This window comes from Caretta caretta, chromosome 5, assembly GCF_965140235.1.
Source record: "Caretta caretta isolate rCarCar2 chromosome 5, rCarCar1.hap1, whole genome shotgun sequence".
In the NCBI taxonomy this organism is placed as follows: domain Eukaryota; kingdom Metazoa; phylum Chordata; order Testudines; family Cheloniidae; genus Caretta; species Caretta caretta.
Window position 1 is genome coordinate 73067805 of NC_134210.1, and position 17563 is coordinate 73085367.

A 17563-nucleotide genomic window follows, 5' to 3' on the forward strand; every position below is an offset into this window, starting at 1 on the left:
GTGACATTCATCCCTTCTGCTGACAGCCATTTTATCGACACAGCAATAACTGACATGCTTGAGATGTATCAACTAATTTGGGAAAATGTGGCCACAATTAACAGATTCTGCTTCTTTCATGGCTAAGTTTGCACAGGAGATTAAATGCAATCAGAAACCAGAACTGGTATGTATTACCTGTCCTGCTCATCTGATTAACATTGCACTGTCAGCACTTACTGCCACAGAAGAAATGAAAGACATGAAATCTTGCATCATTGGATTCGGGGCCATTTTCAAGCATGCAAACAAGTTGAAGGCTTTGTTTTACATAGTGCCAGCTGCCAATTAAACTACCCCTGTTGTGCCACATCAGTGGATGAGTTTGTATTTCGCTGCCTGTCATGTAAATAACGTGTGGAGTGTCCTAATGCATCTCCTAGATCATTCTGAGTTTGTTGGTTCTAAAGCAGAAACTCTGAAGAGACTGGCAAAAAAACAAAATGACCGCTAGATTCTGCCCACCAAGGTAACGTTGATTGTTGAAAACTTGGAATCACTGTGTGACACACCAAAAACACTGGAGCTTTCTCCGACTCCTGACAACGCATTTGCCAATAACAGGCGTTTATTGGATCCTGACAACCAAAATCTCAGCTCAGCTGAGCACAAAAGCTGAAGGAGAAACATATGGTGAGAAAAGCCAGGTGTTTCTGGAAGTCCTTCCCACCCCGGAACACAAGAAATGAAAAAGTGTTCAAAACCTTCAACACAACGCTGAGCAAGAAATGGGGGACTGTGGCCTGTAATCTGAACCCTCAAGTGTTTGGTACTGAAGATTCTTTTTGGAATGACATCCAGGTGTTGTACCCCTTCCTCAAGATGCTGGTGGCCGCACTGACACTTTTCCTAAAATTATTTATTTTTCCTAAAGCTAATTAAGTAAGCTAATTAAATAAGCACACATATACATCCAAATCATTGTAATTTATTTATGAAAGGTTTTGGGGTATTTTTTTAAGACTTAATAATAAAACTCATGCACAGTTATCTCTATTCTTTACTGGACCTAACAGAATAGAAACACAAATAAGGTGCTTTGCCCATTCTTGTCTTTTTTATTATTGTTTCTTTTGCTTTTTTGGTAAAAGTGGTTGTCCGTATAACAATTCTGAAGTAAATTTAAAAATGCTTTGACATAATAGAACTCCAAATAATAATGAAAAATATATCTGGGGTTGGGTCTGGGGAGGGGAGAGGATGCATAGCTGCGGCTTCAGCCGGCCCGGGGTTCCTCCGGGCAGGTGGGGGCGCTCCGGGCTTCAGCTGGCCCGGGGCTCCTCCGGGCAGGTGGCGGGGGAATGGACTCAAGGCTTAGGCCAGCCCGGGGCTCCTCATGCCACAGCTTGTGGCTCCAGGTGCAGGGGGTCTCGGGGCTCCAGCTGCCGGGGGGAGGGAGCGCGGGCAGAAGAGGTGGAGTTGGGGGCTAGCCTCCCCAAAGGGGGGGGCTCCATCCACTGCCCATGCACCCGCCGCTCACCTCCTCATCCCCCACCTGCCTCCTGTATCCCTCCTCACTCTCCCACCCACCACTCGCCTCCTATATCCCTCCTCACTCCCCCACCTGCCGCTCGCCTCTTCACTCGCCTGCCACAGACACCTCCCAGCCCACCGCGAGAACTCCCACTCGCTGGTAGCTCACCACTCACCTTCTTGCTCCTCCGCTCTCAGCCAGACCCCCCTGCCCACCTCTTCACTTCCCCGCTCACAGCCAGACCCCCCTGCCCGCCTCATTACCCTGCTGCTAGCTCACCATTCACCTCCTTACTCCTCCAGCAGGCCCTGCCCCTGCCACACCACTTGTCTCCTCACCACCCCCACCCCCCTGCTGCTCACCTCCTCACACACACACCCCATGCACCCACCGCTCGCCTCCTCACCCCCCCCCCCTCAGCTCGCCTCTCACTTCCTCACCCCACCCCCAGAACACTAATAAAACTACATGGCCATCAAGTTTCAAAAGGAACCATCAATCTACTTCACCACCTGTGAAAACTGAACAGCGTTCTCACTTTCCTCATCAACAGTCACAAGTGCCACATATCTTGACCTTATAAAAGAAACAATAGACTACAGCTCCTCACCAATGAGCTGACTCTGTGATTCAGAAGAGATGTTTAATACGCTACAGTTTCACATCTGTAATGTTTTTAAAGCCTCTCAAAAACTAATAAAAGCAAAACTAAAACTGTTACACCTGTGTATTATTCAACTAACAGATCCTTATTAATAAATATAATTCAGTTAACAGGGTAGAAATAAGTAAAAATAGAGTCTTTATATGAACAACCCTTAAGGCCTGAATCCTGCTTCCAATGAGGCGAATCACAAAAGCTCCCACTGACTTTAACAAAGGCAGGACTGGGTCCTAAAAATGTCCTGCATAAACAATATTCACAAAGTAATATCATTATTGCTGAGCTCCCAAAAGGGTCCTATGTACTCGTCCTCCATTGAAAAAGTGAACACAATAGAAGTAAATAGAACATGCTGGCCAAGTGAAAATTGAGGCATTTTGTTTATACTTTTTTTAGTTTGTAAACATTGCTGAACTGAAGTAAAATGGGTTTAAGTTGCTAAAGAACACAACTCATATAGATGAACTCCTAAAATTCTTCACCTCATTTTTTGATTTCTTCCTAGTCTCAGTCATCAATAATCAATGGCACAGTTAGCGATTATGCCTTTATCAATCATTTTAAAATGTCATCTTAACTATTCAGAGACTGGCAATTAACTGTTCTCTCAGGAGGTGCCCTTTATCTCCATATGTGCCTCTACTTCCCTGATAATATTTAGAGACATTTTCAGTTTAATGGACAACATAGAGTTTCCACAGCTGAGACTCCATATAACTTCATCAGAAATGCAAATAGCTCATCTCCCCATGTGATACACTTCATAAAGATGCATGCAACAGAAAACCGCCTGCCTGTACTGCAAGAATATAGATTTTTTTCTCCCACAAGATCTCTGAAGTTTCAGAGGAGTTCTAAAACCAAGCAGCAACCTTACAAATGCTCTTCTGGAGGCATTTAGTAAGCAAGCAAAAGACTGAATAAACTTCAGGGCTGCCAATGGAATGGCTATTGTGTGCGTATTTTCAATTGTTATAAACTATACTGAACAACAGCTGCAAAAAGGGGGGAGGGGGAGATCTTTGTTACATTTAAAATAAATTAAAACTTCTCAAAAACGGACGCTCAAAAGAGAAAAAGTCTAACAGTTCTGAAACTGCACTTTGTGACCACCAGTGGCCCAGAGAGAGCTTTGCTTCTTTGTTTCTAGCTGCTTCTAACAGATGTCTACAATCTTTATTACAAAGCTGAACTGCAGGCCTGTAAAAGGAGCAATGAAGGGACCTGCCTCTACTAGAGCTTCAGGAGAAAAGGCAAGGAAACAGGAATTCGAAAGCTCATGCTCAAATAAATTGGTTAGTCTCTAAGGTGCCACAAGTACTCCTTTTCTTTTTGCGAATACAGACTAACACGGCTGTTCCTCTGAAACCTCTCAGGAACCAGAGTCACCAGTGGGCAAAGGAAGCAAAGAAAAGTCCAGGGAAGTAAGGCAAGAGAGAATGGGAAGCCAGGCAGCATGTCCAGGAGGGCAGAGGGAAAGAGGACCATGACTGAACTATATGGATAGAAAGAAGCAGCAGCAAAAGGGAAAGTATAGATAGGAGGATAAGATTAAATTAAGAGCAAAAGCAGACAGTGCAATTAACATTGCAAAAAGGACAAAACACTTATTACATTAAAAGGAGATAAAATACCAAACACTTTCCTAATGTTATTTTTCCATGTAAACAATTGCTACAGAGTGCCACATGGATGTTGTGTTATTGTGAGTGTGAAGGAAATGTCTGAGAGACAACCTCTCTGCAGATGGCACACACTATGAAAATGTCTGAGAACCACTAGCCAAACCCACTCCTGCATACACAATTTGCCATAAAGTATATTAGTGGAAAAGATCAGATAGTATGCAATGCCAAGAGAGGGATGCCTTCCATTTCCAAGATCAGTGTCCAAGGAAATAAATATAGTATCTATCTGTGCCATGTGCCCAGGACTAAAACCTAATTGATAGGGGTCAAGAAAATCAGATGACTCCAGATGATGCCAAAGATACCTTGTTCATCCTCCTAAAAATATGAAGTTTAAGAGAAGATAGATATCTATGTTATTGCTTTTGGATCCAGGCCATACCACTGCTCACTTGAAAGTACACTCCCCATCCTAAAGTAAGTTAACAACCATCAACAATGGTCCTAATACCTCCTCTCTGGCTTTCAACCACTCTCTTTTGTGCTATATTTGTTTCCTGATGTAGTCCAGTGCCCCTCCTACTCCAGTTCTTAGAATTTTAGAAGCTCAACCCTCATAGCTCTTGGGTGAGATTTAGAATGAGCTATGACTGTAACATACAATTCACTGATTCTCTCATGAATGGCCTAGAAATGCACTTTCATTTAACATTTTTGAAGTCGGTCTATTACAAATTAAGCTATCATCCTTTTCACCAATCATCTTGAAAGGCTGATGATCCTAAACTTAGAGAGCTATTTTCTAGATCTTCAAAGGGGGAGAGAGGTTCTGTAAAGAACACCAATTTGGTCTCCTTTTCAACATTTCCATTTAGCTGTTGCTGTGTTCAATGTGATTCTATATTTCTGAAAAGATTACAGCTTTAAAAGTTTTATTTTTTTTATAGTTCTCTCTTTCATGTTACATTCAATTGCTTCATGATGTAATTTTTGTTTCTCTTTAATTAAAACTGTTTCCCAGCTTTTGTGATGAATAGGAGGAAAGTTTAATTTAAAATACAGCAGTCTGGTTTGGTGGTTCATTAGTGTCCCCTAATTGTCCACATAAAGCAATATATTAACATTCCATTAGCAAGTTTTATGTACACTAACTACAGTATTTGATTAAATCCCACTTCAGTATACATAATCAGAAAAAAAAGTAGTAAGGGTATAGATGAGATAGCAGATTATAATCAGGCAACATATATTGTAAACAAGTATTTCAAATTTTCTGACAGGCAAAATAATGTCTATTAATATGGCATATACACGAAAAGGAACATATCATCTTTACTGGACTTGACAAACTGGTATATATAAAAGGGTACATTTCCAGTATTTTCATTTCAGAATAACCACTGATAAAATAGCCCCTTGGTTGAAAAAATACTCAGGATGTCTATTAGATAAGAATAAAATGGCAAAATGACTAATGTAAGATGACTCTTTTTAAACTAACCTACAGATATAAAGTCCCATTATTTACTGATGCACAGTATTTGAGATTCTCAACAATTGTCTAATCTCAAACTGTGTTGAGAATTATAGCTTACTTGGCCTCTGTTCAGCCTCATGTTCTTCGGTTTCAGAGGAGCTCCTAGCCTAGACTAATAACTTTCTCTCACATCCCAACTCTTCAAAAGTGCAGAGCACCTGCAGCTCCTACTTAATTAATTTGGAGCTGCAGGTCCCCACCACCTTTGAAAATCCTATCCTGATTCTAAAAGCTTATTAAAAAAATTTAAAGGCCCCTTACAGAAAACACCCTGCCACTAGTCCTCTCCTACTTAAAACAGACTGCTGCTAACTACCGATGTAGGAACATATAGAAGTGTGATATGTATTTCCAACAACATGCTCAGTGCTGTACACAACATAGTTAAAGCCCATCATCACTGCCATGAAGATCTTATCTGATCCTTAAATTGATTTTGTGTGGGTACAAGAGTCCACCCATGCACACAGAGTTGCAAGAACAGGGTCTCAAGAAAGACACAGCCAAAACTATATGCTTGAAGAGCAAAGGAATTTTTAAGTTACAACAATTTTGTAAGTTTACCATACACCACTTGTCTAACATGTTAGAGTAAAGAATCAGAGAGGTAGCTGTGTTAGCCTGTATCCACAAAAACAACAAGGAGTCCAGTGGCACCTTGAAGAATAACAAATAAATCTGTTAGTCTTTAAGGTGCCATCAGACTCCTTAGAGTAAAGAAGACATCTGTGGTTTAATCTTTGTGAGTCACTTGGAAGTTACCTTGTCTGTGTTAACAGAAATATTAATAAAAATCAAACCTGTTAAAATATTATAAAACAATGTTGGCCCCAGGCAATTAGCAACTATATGCTGTGTGTACAAAACCCACCTTGATTCCTAAATATCCATTTGTTAGCACTGATGTACTAAACTTTCAGCTAATCCCTGCTATTCCAATGGAAAGGATGGTCATCGACATAGGAAGCAAGACACTGTGAATCAATTTCACTATCCCAACACAGAAAATTGGAACAGAACACTAAATCAGACTCAACATTTCAGAAGAAAATGCCTGCTATACCTTCATAGCTGATATTCTCATGCTGTAGACCTGAGGGAAATGATTATCCAAATGTTGTGCTGTAAAGTTTGAATACTAGTGGAGCATCATCATGTACCCTGTTACTTAGGAACAACCATGCACTGGCAGAATGATTGAGTGGATGGGACTAGAGATGTACAAGCTAGACTTGTACATCTCTAACTTCTAGGAGTTCATGTGAATTCACCTCCCTGGCTGCTGCCCATAGTAGCAGGACAGTGCAAGCATCCTGCCCTCAGAGCAGACTCTTGCTCCTGCAGAAACGAAAGGGGCTCCGATCTACTTCAGTGCTAAAAAGGGCTCGATCTCTTCTTACCACCATCTTCAGGAAGTTATTGCAAGAGAGAAGAATCACTCAACATGATGTCCAGAACCACCCAAACGAAAGACTAACAAACTACTAGCCCCACAAGAAGGTCCCGCAAACTGAGCTGAGAAAGGACGGTCCAGTCCAGCCTGCCCCTATTGCACAGGGAGAGACAGCTCCCATGCACAATGCTGCTGATTGCAAACTACTGCAAACTCTCCCGAGAAACTTGCTGAGAACTTGCGATGCCACTTTTGGGGGGGCGAAGAGGAGAATCCCTGAGCCCAGCTGTCCAAGCCCTTCCTGCCCTTGCGGCTGTTACCTGCTGATGTAACCGTCCCCATCGCCATCGCAGGTCTGGAAGAGGCGCCTCATCCGCTCCTCCTCGCCGGTGCTGGACGTGTCGCTGCTGCTGCTCCCGGTGCTGCTGACGCTCACCTCCACCACGGCCGCAGCTGCCGCCATCATGCGGCTCTGCTCAAGAGGAGGAGGAGCAGGCAGCGCAACCCGCGGTGCTTGGGACCCTCAGCCCGCGCGAGCCCTCCCCGCCCTGCCTGCACAGCGCGGCTCGCGAGCGGCGGCGCAAGGCCAGCCAGGGGTTGGAGAACCCGGGCGTTCAGCCTCCTCGCGCACGAGCGCGGCGACTCCCGAGCCCCGGATTCGCGTTCTGGCCTGGAAGGCGCCAGGGGAGCGCGCGACGGGCCGGCTCGCACTTTCCAGCGGCTGCAGCTGGGCTCAGGCGCGTTCGCGAGGGGGAGGAATGCGCAGGAGCCGCGGCCGCTGCTGTACTGGGCGCCTTGCAGGGCTGCCTGTCCGGGGCGGCGCTGCTGCTGCGGCGGCGGCTGCTCTACCTGGCCCTGTCCGGAGCGCCCGCCGCGGGACCCGGCCCAGTGAAACAAGGCCCGGGCGGTTCGGGGGGAAGCGGAGCGACAGCCGCACCCTTGAGCCTTGATGCCAGCAACCCAAGGCAGCTGGGGATGAGGTGTTAGGGGTGTGGGAGGGGCTCAGAGCTGGGGCAGAGGGTTGGGGTGAGGTGTTCAGGCTGTGGGAGGGGGCTCTGGGCTGGGGGTGCAGGCTCTGGGGTTCGAAGTAAATGGGTTTGGGTTTTGGTTTTTTTTAATCATTTTTTGAGGTTTTGGGGGAGCGTTTCATTTGATCATGGTCGAGTCCTGCCCCAAAGATGGGAGCCTGCCTAGCACTCATCCTGCAGTGGTGGCTCCATTCTTACCGAGCTGGGCGGCTGGCTCCACACTCCGGGCTTTGCAACCTGAGGCACAGGGTCACAGTGCTGCTCACGTTTGGCCTAGCCACACTTCCGTTGTGACCAGGGGATGGAGAGAGAGGCAGGCAAAATTTGAGTGAGGAATGCATGGGCTAATCTGAGTGGCACTCATGTGCCAAATCACAACATCTGAAGTGGGGAGCCAGGCCCAGCCCTATGGGACAGGAGCTGCTGCTGTGGGGTAAAAAGAAAAGGAGTACTTGTGGCACCTTGGAGACTAACCAATTAGTACTAAGCAAGTACTCCTTTTTTTTGCGAATACAGACTAACATGGCTGTTACTCTGAAACCTGCTGTGGGGTAAGTTTTTTGTTTTCTGTTGGTGTTTTGTGGTAGTTTACATTTGCAGAAAACACAGGGCTCTAGGAATTGCATTTACTCAGAACCTCTGAAAATCAGGTCCCAAGTGTCTCAAGTTAGGCTGCCAAAAACATGAACAAAAAACTAGTGAACACTCCTGAAAATAGAGAAGGAGGACTTGTGGCACCTTAGAGACTAACAAATATATTTGAGCATAAGCTTTCGTGAGCTACAGCTCACTTAGGTGCCACAAGACCTCCTTTTCTTTTTGTGGCTACAGACTAACACGGCTGCTACTCTGACTCCTGAAAATGTGGTTTCAGCTGATTTTACAGGGGAAATAGATAAAGTGACTATACACAAAGAGCAATCCACAAAGTAAGGAAAGGGAGGGAAAATAGAAACATTTTTCCTCTGTGTTTTTCAGTCATAGTAATCTGAGGTGTCCTATACAAAAATAAGAAAATGTGAGTTCTAAATTAACAGTGTCCGTTTAAACAAGAGAGAAAACTAGTGAGATGGAGCACTTCCGAGGGGTGTTATGAACTTTCACTCTCCAAAATTTCCCACTTGTGTCTAATCATTCCCATTTACTACATGTACTCACTTGGAGTTCCCTGATCTTTTAGGTGATATTTTGGTGATAGACAAGTGATAGTTTCCTATGAACTGCTTGATCCTTCTGTGGAGAGGTTGCAAATGGCTGTTGGCAAGTAGCTGAGAGCATCATCACCCTCACTCTTTAGCTGCATTTGTTAACCAGATTCCAGTCTACTTGATAGCAGCTGTTCCCCATTTCTTACTGTTTTGCCTTCTCAGTACCTGGCAAGTCAAAGGGGATGGAGGGGCAATAGCATTGCAGCACTCAGAGGCTCCCTTTTGTTTGCATCCTGTGGCTCCCAACATCAGAGGTCCTATCTGTGAACAGAATCCAGTACATTTTGAAAGATACCTACTCAAGCACCTCCAACAAATGAGACCATACCTGAAGACGGTATATACTTGGATGGTATGGCTGTAGTCTGGCAAATTCTGCACAGTTGTACTTCTCACATTATTGTCACAGTCATAATATAGTTAGTATTTACTTTTGTAAAGACTAAAATACCTGGTAATTTCATATTTTACAGGAACGAAGAAGCCCAAGAAGAAGATGCAAATTATATGCTAAACACAAAGAAACAAAGTCATCATCGCTGGATCTTTCTGGGCTTGTCTTTTTAAAGACTAAGTCAAAAATTCAAAAAGTTATATTTTCAGCAGCAACTGTAACTTGACCAATTGAATGTTAGGCTTAAATGGATGCTCAGAAGGAAAAACCTGCTGTCTTAAATATGGAATATTTACTGAGTAATGTCACGATGTGTAATGTGGCCAAGTTACAGTTGCTGTGGAAGCTTTTAATTTTCACTCTCCATGCATGTGAAATGTTAACTATGTGCTGCAGGTTTTTTGTCAAATTTCCTTGGTCCAAACCACTGGGAGAAATGGCAGGTTGACTTCATGGAGATTTTAACTAATTGTCACCTCATGTGGGACTGGTTTTGAGGGCAGAATGCAGCATTCCAACCCTGTGAGATCCTAGGCATCGACAAAGAAGGGAATTTCAAGTCCTGCAGAGTGTCAGCAACTCTGTGTTGCTCCTTTGACCTTCTCTCCTCTAGGAGCAGTGCCAGATATTCCCTCCAAATTGGACGGGATTTTGTACGCTCTCCCTACATTGATGTTAAATGACTTCACACCATTTTTGCACACGTACTGCCATAAAGGGGGACTCTGCTTTCTAGAGCCATCCCAAATCTCTATGTACAAATTATTCTTGGGGATATGGTCTCTTCCCTGACATGACCGAGCCATCACAAACTCTTCTTATTAATAGTGGTTTCTAAATGCGTCAGTCCTGTGCACTCCAGCATCTCTGCGTTTTGGTATTTTGTCTTCCCACTTTATTTTCAGAATCTTATTCAGGCATTTCATGTGGAAGCTATTCAGTCTCCTGATGTGCCTAGCATATATAGTCCATGTTTCTGCACAATAAAGCAGGGATGATGGCACACAAGTCTCATAGATTTGCATCTTCACCTTAGTCAATAGTTTGTGCTATTCCATGCACATCTCTGTAATAGTCTGAAATTCTTAGTTGCTTTTCTGCTTCTCTATTAGTTTCATCTGAAGGTCAAGATTCCTGCTGATCGTCGAACCCAAGAAGTAGCAAAGCCGTAGACAAGTGCTATATACTGAAAAGCTAAACCCCAAACATAGTCGAGACACAAGCAATTGTTAGAAATACATAGAGAAGAGTGATATAGTATAGGGGATGTGGAACTGTAAACAAAAAATTATTTGTAAGAGAGAGACCAAGTTACAAGTTCAGATCCATGGAGGAGAGCTGGGGGACTCCTGCCTTAAGGAGACTGAATGAGAAACTGCCTGAACTGTGATGCTAACAAACTAGATGCCAGCTGTTGCCCAGACTGCAGGCATTCACTAAGAACTGACAAACTCATAGCTGGAGACCAGACCAGTTCACATGTATTTTTAGTTTTGCTCAAAATAGGTATTAGTCTTATAGGAATGTGTGATGTTATTGACATAAACTGTGACTGTATAGATCATTGTTGCAACCAGGGTCTTATGGTTGCACCAGTCCTTGTACAGAGGAGGCCAAGTGGAGTGTCCATGGAAAGGTTGTAGTTTGCTGGTTATGATTATGCTATGTGTATGTGTGTATCATTTTTGTATTTGAAGTTATGAATATTGGCTATGTATTTGTTTGATTCTAAGTAGCCTCAGTGAAGCATTTGGTCAGCTTCTTGAGAAAGGACTATTCTCAGTAAGTACCCAATCAAGAAACACTTAACTGACAATGGACTTTGGGAGATGCTAATCCACATCTGAGCTTTCCTGGGAACATTCAAATTAACATGTAAACAATAGCCTCAGCCTGCAAAAAACTGAATCATTCATAGACATGTGACTTGCCCAGGTGGCTACAGACTCCATCTTGTTGCAGTGATTTTGCACAGAAGAACAGAGGGGTTTCTGCCCACAAGAGAAATAATATAAAAGGCCCTGGAAATCCCTCCATTTTCTCTTCAGCTGGCTCAAAAGCCTCTCCACCCCAAAGAGATGCCTGAAAGAAACTGGAAAAAGGGACAGTAACTACAGGGGTGTGAGTGATTGCTGGACCCAGACTAAGAAGGAGTCTAGTCTGTGAAAGAAGCTTATTGGAACATCTCTGAGGGTGAGATTTACCTGCATTTAGTTTCCTACTGTATTAGGCTTAGACGTGCATGGTTTTGTTTTATTTTGCTTGGTAATTTACTTTGTTCTGTCTGTTATTACTTGGAACCACGTAAATCCTTTTTATACTTAATAAAATCACTTTTTGCTTATTAATTGACCCAGAGTAAGTAATTAATTCCTGGGGGAGCAAACAGCTGTGCATATCTCTCTATCAGTGTTATAGACGGCAGACAATTTATGAGTTTACCCTGTATACGCTTTATAGAGAGTAAAACAGATTTATTTGGGGTTTGGATCCCATTGGGAACTGGGTATCTGGGTGCTAGAGACAGGAGCACTTCTTAAGCTGTTTTCAGTTAAGTCTGCAGTTTTTGGGGGATGTGGTTCAGACCTGGAAAGAAGCTGCATGGAGCCACAAATCCATATGAGAATAATGGCATTCAGACCCGGAGAAGGAGCTGACAACAAGGAAAGATCATAGCACAAGGAAGCAGTGTGTGATTGAAGGAACAATCCTTACCTGTCTAAAACAGGGTCCCTGGGCTGGAACCCAGAGGAGACTGTAGGCCCGGGTTCCCCTAACTCTTCTCCAGACCAACAGGAGAAGGGCAGAGTTCCAGACTGAAAGAGGTCAAAAATGAAATGTCTCGGACGGGGGGTGAGGGTCTGGCACAGGCTACTAGACTTTGTTTTTCCTGTCTTTTGGACTGGACTCTGAATTACCCTAAAGTGCGTGAAACACAAGGCAAAGGGGACCAAGAGTGGACCTGGACAGCGTGACAGGTTCGGTCACAGAGATCCCCTTGGGACTGTCACCTGATGTGCTGAATTACCTCTGAGCCCATTTTCCCTGCCAGCTTGGGACTCCAGAACCCTGTCTTGTTGAGCCAGCCACACTAGCCTGCTGCAACGCAGACCCAGGATCTGTCCCATGCTCCGAAAGCTGCAGACTTTAACCAAAAACAGCTCAGCAGGTTACCTCTCCAGCACTCAGACACCTAGTTCCCAATGGGATCCAAACCCCAAATAAATCCATTTTACTCTGTATGAAGCTTATACAGGATAAATTCATAAATTGTCCGCCCTCTATAATACTGATAGAGAGATATGCACAGCTGTTTGCGCCCCCAGGTATTAATCACTTACTCTGAGTCTATTAATAAACAAAAGTCATTTTATTAAGTATAAAAAGTAGGATTTAAGTGGTTTCAAGTAACAACAGACAGAACAAAGTAAGTCACCAAGCAAAAACATGCAACTCTAAGCCTAATACCTTAAGAAACTGATTACAGGTAATATCTTATCCTCAGAGATATTCTGATAAGCTTCTTTTACAGACTAGATTCCTACCTCGTCTGGGCCCAATCCTTTCCCCTGGTACAGTCCTTTTTAGTTCCAGCAGCCATTTCAGGTGGTAACTAGGGGTTTTTCTCATGACTGGCTGCCCCTTTGTTCTGCTCCACCCCCTTTTGGCACAAGGCAGGAATCCTTTGTCTCTCTGGGTCCCAACCCGCTCCTTCTATATGGAAAAGTACCAGATTTAAAATGGATTCCAGCATCATGTGACATTATGAAATTATCATGGGAGATGTTCAACAGCTGATGAAAAATGGGCTTCTGTTGCTGTAGTGCACAAAACATTATAGACCAGTACTTCTCACCTTTTTTGTTGCTGTTGTTGGAGCCACTTTGGGATGTATCAGTGGTTGCCCCAGCCCCTGATGATTCCTCACACCATGTTTTGACACAGTATGCATAGTTTTTCCTTTGTTCTGTCCATTTACTTAACTTTGCTATTCTCTGCTTTCTTTCTCTTTTACATGTTCTCTACTGACTTTCGCTCTGCTCCTGCGATAGCAGATAGCATCAAGTCTTCTTTCCATTTATCCACTCACAGGGAACAAGCAGGGAGGGAAGAGGAGTGGCTTTCATTGATCCACTTACCACTTTACCTGCAGACTATCTATGAACTTTAACAGCTCATGTCTAAGCACCTTACAAACGTTAATTAATTTTACAGATTGGCAATTAAAACAAGGAAGTAGTAATTTCAAAAGTCCCTGTTTCAAAAGAGACTTTGACTTTGGAATAATGAGAAAATGTATGAGATAGAATTAAAAATGCATGAGGGATATAAATCATCATGCTTTAGAGCATAAGAGAAATACAAATTGCTGGGGTTAGAAAAATATGTTGTCTATGGGTTGTCCAGAATGTTCTATTTCTTATATCTTCCTGTTGAGCATCTGGTTTTGACCGCCAGTGGAGACAGAATGCCAGATAGGATGGACTGTTGGTCTAATGCTGTATAGCACTTCCTATATTCATATAAATATCCCCTAGACATCCTCTGGCAAATGCCTGCAAGGAGATGAGCTTCTTCTAGCTGATGAGAGGCCTGATCTATATATTGGAGAAAGAACAACCCCTTAGAAACAAGTGGGTGGCCTATATATATAGTGTGTGTGTGTGTATGTATATATATATATATATATATAATTTATATTTTGATTAGAATTTTTCTCAACTCCACCTTTCCCCCTTTTTTTTAATGGTCTCTCTTTGTTATGGTCCTCACTGGTTAATTTTTCCCTTGTGTTTTTAATGATTGTTTCACCCTGTTCCTTTTATGTATTTACTCTTCCCAATGGAAAGCACAATCAATAACATTGAGTTTGAGACACACTTTTTTAAACTCACAATGTTTCAGTGGGTTTAATATTAGTCAAAATAAATGTGTCTATCTCCAGTTTTGAACAAATTAGAATGACAGAGTGGCTGAGTCAGCCATAGTTGTTCACTTAACCCTATAAAAACCTATATCTTCTCACCTGACTGAGGATAAGATGCCATTCCTCCTGTTAGTGAGCACTTACACAAGTAGTCCCACTGAAGTCAGTAAGTTCTCACAAACATGAGGAAGAGTTGCAAACCCTAGCCCTAAGTTCCCTGCTTTTAGCACTGGAATTGAATTCCTACTTTGCCATCTTGCAGAGTTTCACTGTACATTTGAACCAACTTATTAACTGCACTGCACCTGGAAAAGCAACCAGTTTCATATGAAAACTATAATCCAGGCTTTATTGCAATTTGCAGCACAGAATTATACTGCATTTAGTGGCTTTTTGTGTTAGAGCCTTGCAACCTCACCCAAACCTGACAGGACCTGACTACAAGCACTGGATTCAGGTTGGGTGGGAAAACTGGTCGGCTCTCCTTCTGCCCATGGGGTTGGTGCAGTAGCAGACGCATGCCCTGCTGTTTCCTGCCAGCCACTGCCACCTTGCTACATTGTGTGCTAATGAGTTGAAGCACCGCACTTTGCAGTTCACACAGTGCAGCAGGTGGCCACCACTGCACCAAACATAGGGGGAGGAGGTACAGATGGCACGGCTGGCTCAGGTTCAGCTGGGAAGGGCCAGGTTGGGTGGGCTTGGGTCCAGATTAGAAATTAGGCCTGAGCAGACCTCTTTTGTGTTATCTTAAAGCTGATTCCTCTACTTCAGATGAATGTCTTATTTGGGAATGATTTATTAGCTGCAAGATGTTTATTTTCAAGCATATCTATAAAAAGTCTAAAAATCTATGGTGTGACTTCTGTTTAGTGCCCTAACACTGTCTCCTCTTTACAATGTGATATTTAAATACTGTCCTTCAAGTAAGTCAAACTTCTCTCTCTTTCATTGATATTTTATAAATTCCTGTCTTAAACTCCCAGAAGAATTAATCCCTGGTATAAATTTATCAATGAGGATAGACTAGGGATGGATTTGGTCCACAAACCTTAAAATGCATTTCTACTCTGGCAAAGGATTATGTACAAATGATACATTCTTACCCAACAGATATGCTCCGTGTGTATATTATGAGTCATATTTGCTAACTTTAGTGATTGAAAGTAACTTTTTAAACTTCTACTTCTAATATCACTGGAAAGTCAACACAACAATGGAAAAAGAAGGTTGTGTATCATCAACAGATGTAACATAGGATCCAGTTGCAATATAGGGCCAAATTATGCTCTTAATTATACAGTTATAACTCACTGAAAACTTATTAAATACAATGGTTTGCAAAGGTATAACTGAGGACAAAATTTGGCCTGCAGAATCTTTATTTTTATGTGGGAAGGAAAGTTGGTTGTGTTAAGGCAGAGGAGATGGAAGATCTAGGTTCTTGATCATAGACTTTTTGCAAGTCACTTACCCTCTCTAAGCCTTAGTTTTCTTGTGTGTAAAATGGAAAAAATACTCCCTTATGAAGCTTAATTGATAGCTATGAGGTGCTTAGATATATATTGAGTGCAATAGAAATGTCTCCAAATAAATACCACTGAAGATGTATACGAAGGAAAGACTCTGGTTTGATTTTTCAGATCTCAGGGAGAGTTTGCAAGGTAGCTGATTAGAAAAAGCTAGAACATTACATGTAAATGGAGAAATTTCTAAATAGCACCTCTGAGACACAGCAAACCTGGAACTCTGCAGTGCCAATTTATCATCACTATTCAGAGCAGAGTTGTGCCAAAATGCTCCTTGTGTACTAATCCTATAGCCAGGGATAACACGAGCCACTGTGACCAGGCCAATAGTCTTGGTATTCTTGATACATTCACATCTCTATTTATGGGATAGAGTTGATGGACACATAGGCGCCAACTCCGTGGGTGCTCCGGGGCTGGAGCACCCATGGGGAAAAATTAGTGGGTCCTCTGCACCCACGGGCAGCCAAGCTCCCCTCACTCCCCGCCCCACTTCCTCCTCCCCTGAATGCACCATGTCCCCGCTCCTCTGCCTACCTCCCAGCGCTTCCCGCCCGGCTGCCACCAAACTGCTGTTTGGCAGCGTTAGCACACTCTGGGGTGTGGGGAGGAGCGTGGGAACATGGCGCATGCCGGGGAAGAGGCAGGGCCAGGGCAGTGATTTGGGGAAGGAGTTGGAATAGGGGTAGGGAGGGGGCGGAGTTGGGGCGGTGACTTTGGGGAAGGGGTTGGAATGGGTGGGGAAGAGGCGGGGCAGGGACGGGACCTCATGGAAGGGGTGGAGTGGGGGCGGGGTCAGGGGCAGAAGTGGGGGTCAAGCACCCACGGAAATGAGGGAAAGTTGTTGGATCATAGTACAGAAGTTCTGTATTAAAATCACAAATGAGTTTGATTCCCCATAGTTTAAATTCCAGGGTATTACTAATTAAGAGGTCTCTTGGTTTTTGGTACTGTTTCTCTCCCTCTGTGTGTGAAACTTGCAAGCTGCTAATTGTGTTAGTACATTCTAAGACAGAGTCTGCTCTCAAAGCACTTCTTTGTAACAACAACTACTCACACAGAGAGAGACTCAAAGCAATACTCTGTAACAACAGAAAGAGCACCCAGAGACTCCCCGCCCTTTTGTTGTATTCATCTCACTTTGTTAACAATTGTGATTAAAATAGAGATAGAGGATGTATGTGGATGGATGCTTGGTGTGGATAATAACTGAATGATCAGGGAGGTGCCAGCCTAAGAATCCAGTGTCCATCGGCTGAAGAAGGCGTCAAGTGGAAACAACCAGAGGACCCCCAGAGGGCAGACTGGAATCCACCCAACAGCCTCAAGAATGGGAGAACCAAAGAACAAGATAACATCTGGCAGCACAGAGCCGTGAGGAATGTTCCATCTGCTGATTGATTCAGCAACAGCATGATGAAGCAACTCCCATAGACTGGACTCTAGAAAGTGAGAACTTTGGGGTCTGATTCTGCAAACCAACTTCCAGGAGCATCAGATGTACATCTGACGAGGCCCTGCTCCCTCCTCATGTCCGGGCCACCTGGCCAGTGGCTTGGCATGAGCAACTCTAAGGCTGGTAACTATGATAACAACCTTGCAGAACCTGTGTGTGTGTGTTTGTATGAATGAATGTGTGAATAAATATGAGATTGAATGGAATGTTATAGCTATAACTAACTGCTTACTATGATTCTTTCTGTATTCACAATAAATGTGGTATTTTGCCTTTTCCCCTTTAA

General features: G+C 43.4%; 1 protein-coding gene across 2 annotated transcripts in view; it reads right to left on the bottom strand.

Annotated features, from left to right (window-relative positions):
- MCC (MCC regulator of Wnt signaling pathway) overlaps window positions 1-7601 on the bottom strand; it is a 356867-nt gene extending 349266 nt beyond the window's left edge. The window contains exon 1 of one of the 2 annotated variants that reach the window (XM_048849771.2): window positions 7056-7601. In XM_048849771.2, the coding sequence (XP_048705728.1) occupies window positions 7056-7201 (146 nt within the window). In that variant the 5' untranslated portion in view covers window positions 7202-7601. The remainder of the gene's footprint in view (window positions 1-7055) is intronic. The other variant, XM_048849772.2, reaches the window with a different exon arrangement.
- Between the last annotated feature and the right edge of the window lie 9962 nt (window positions 7602-17563).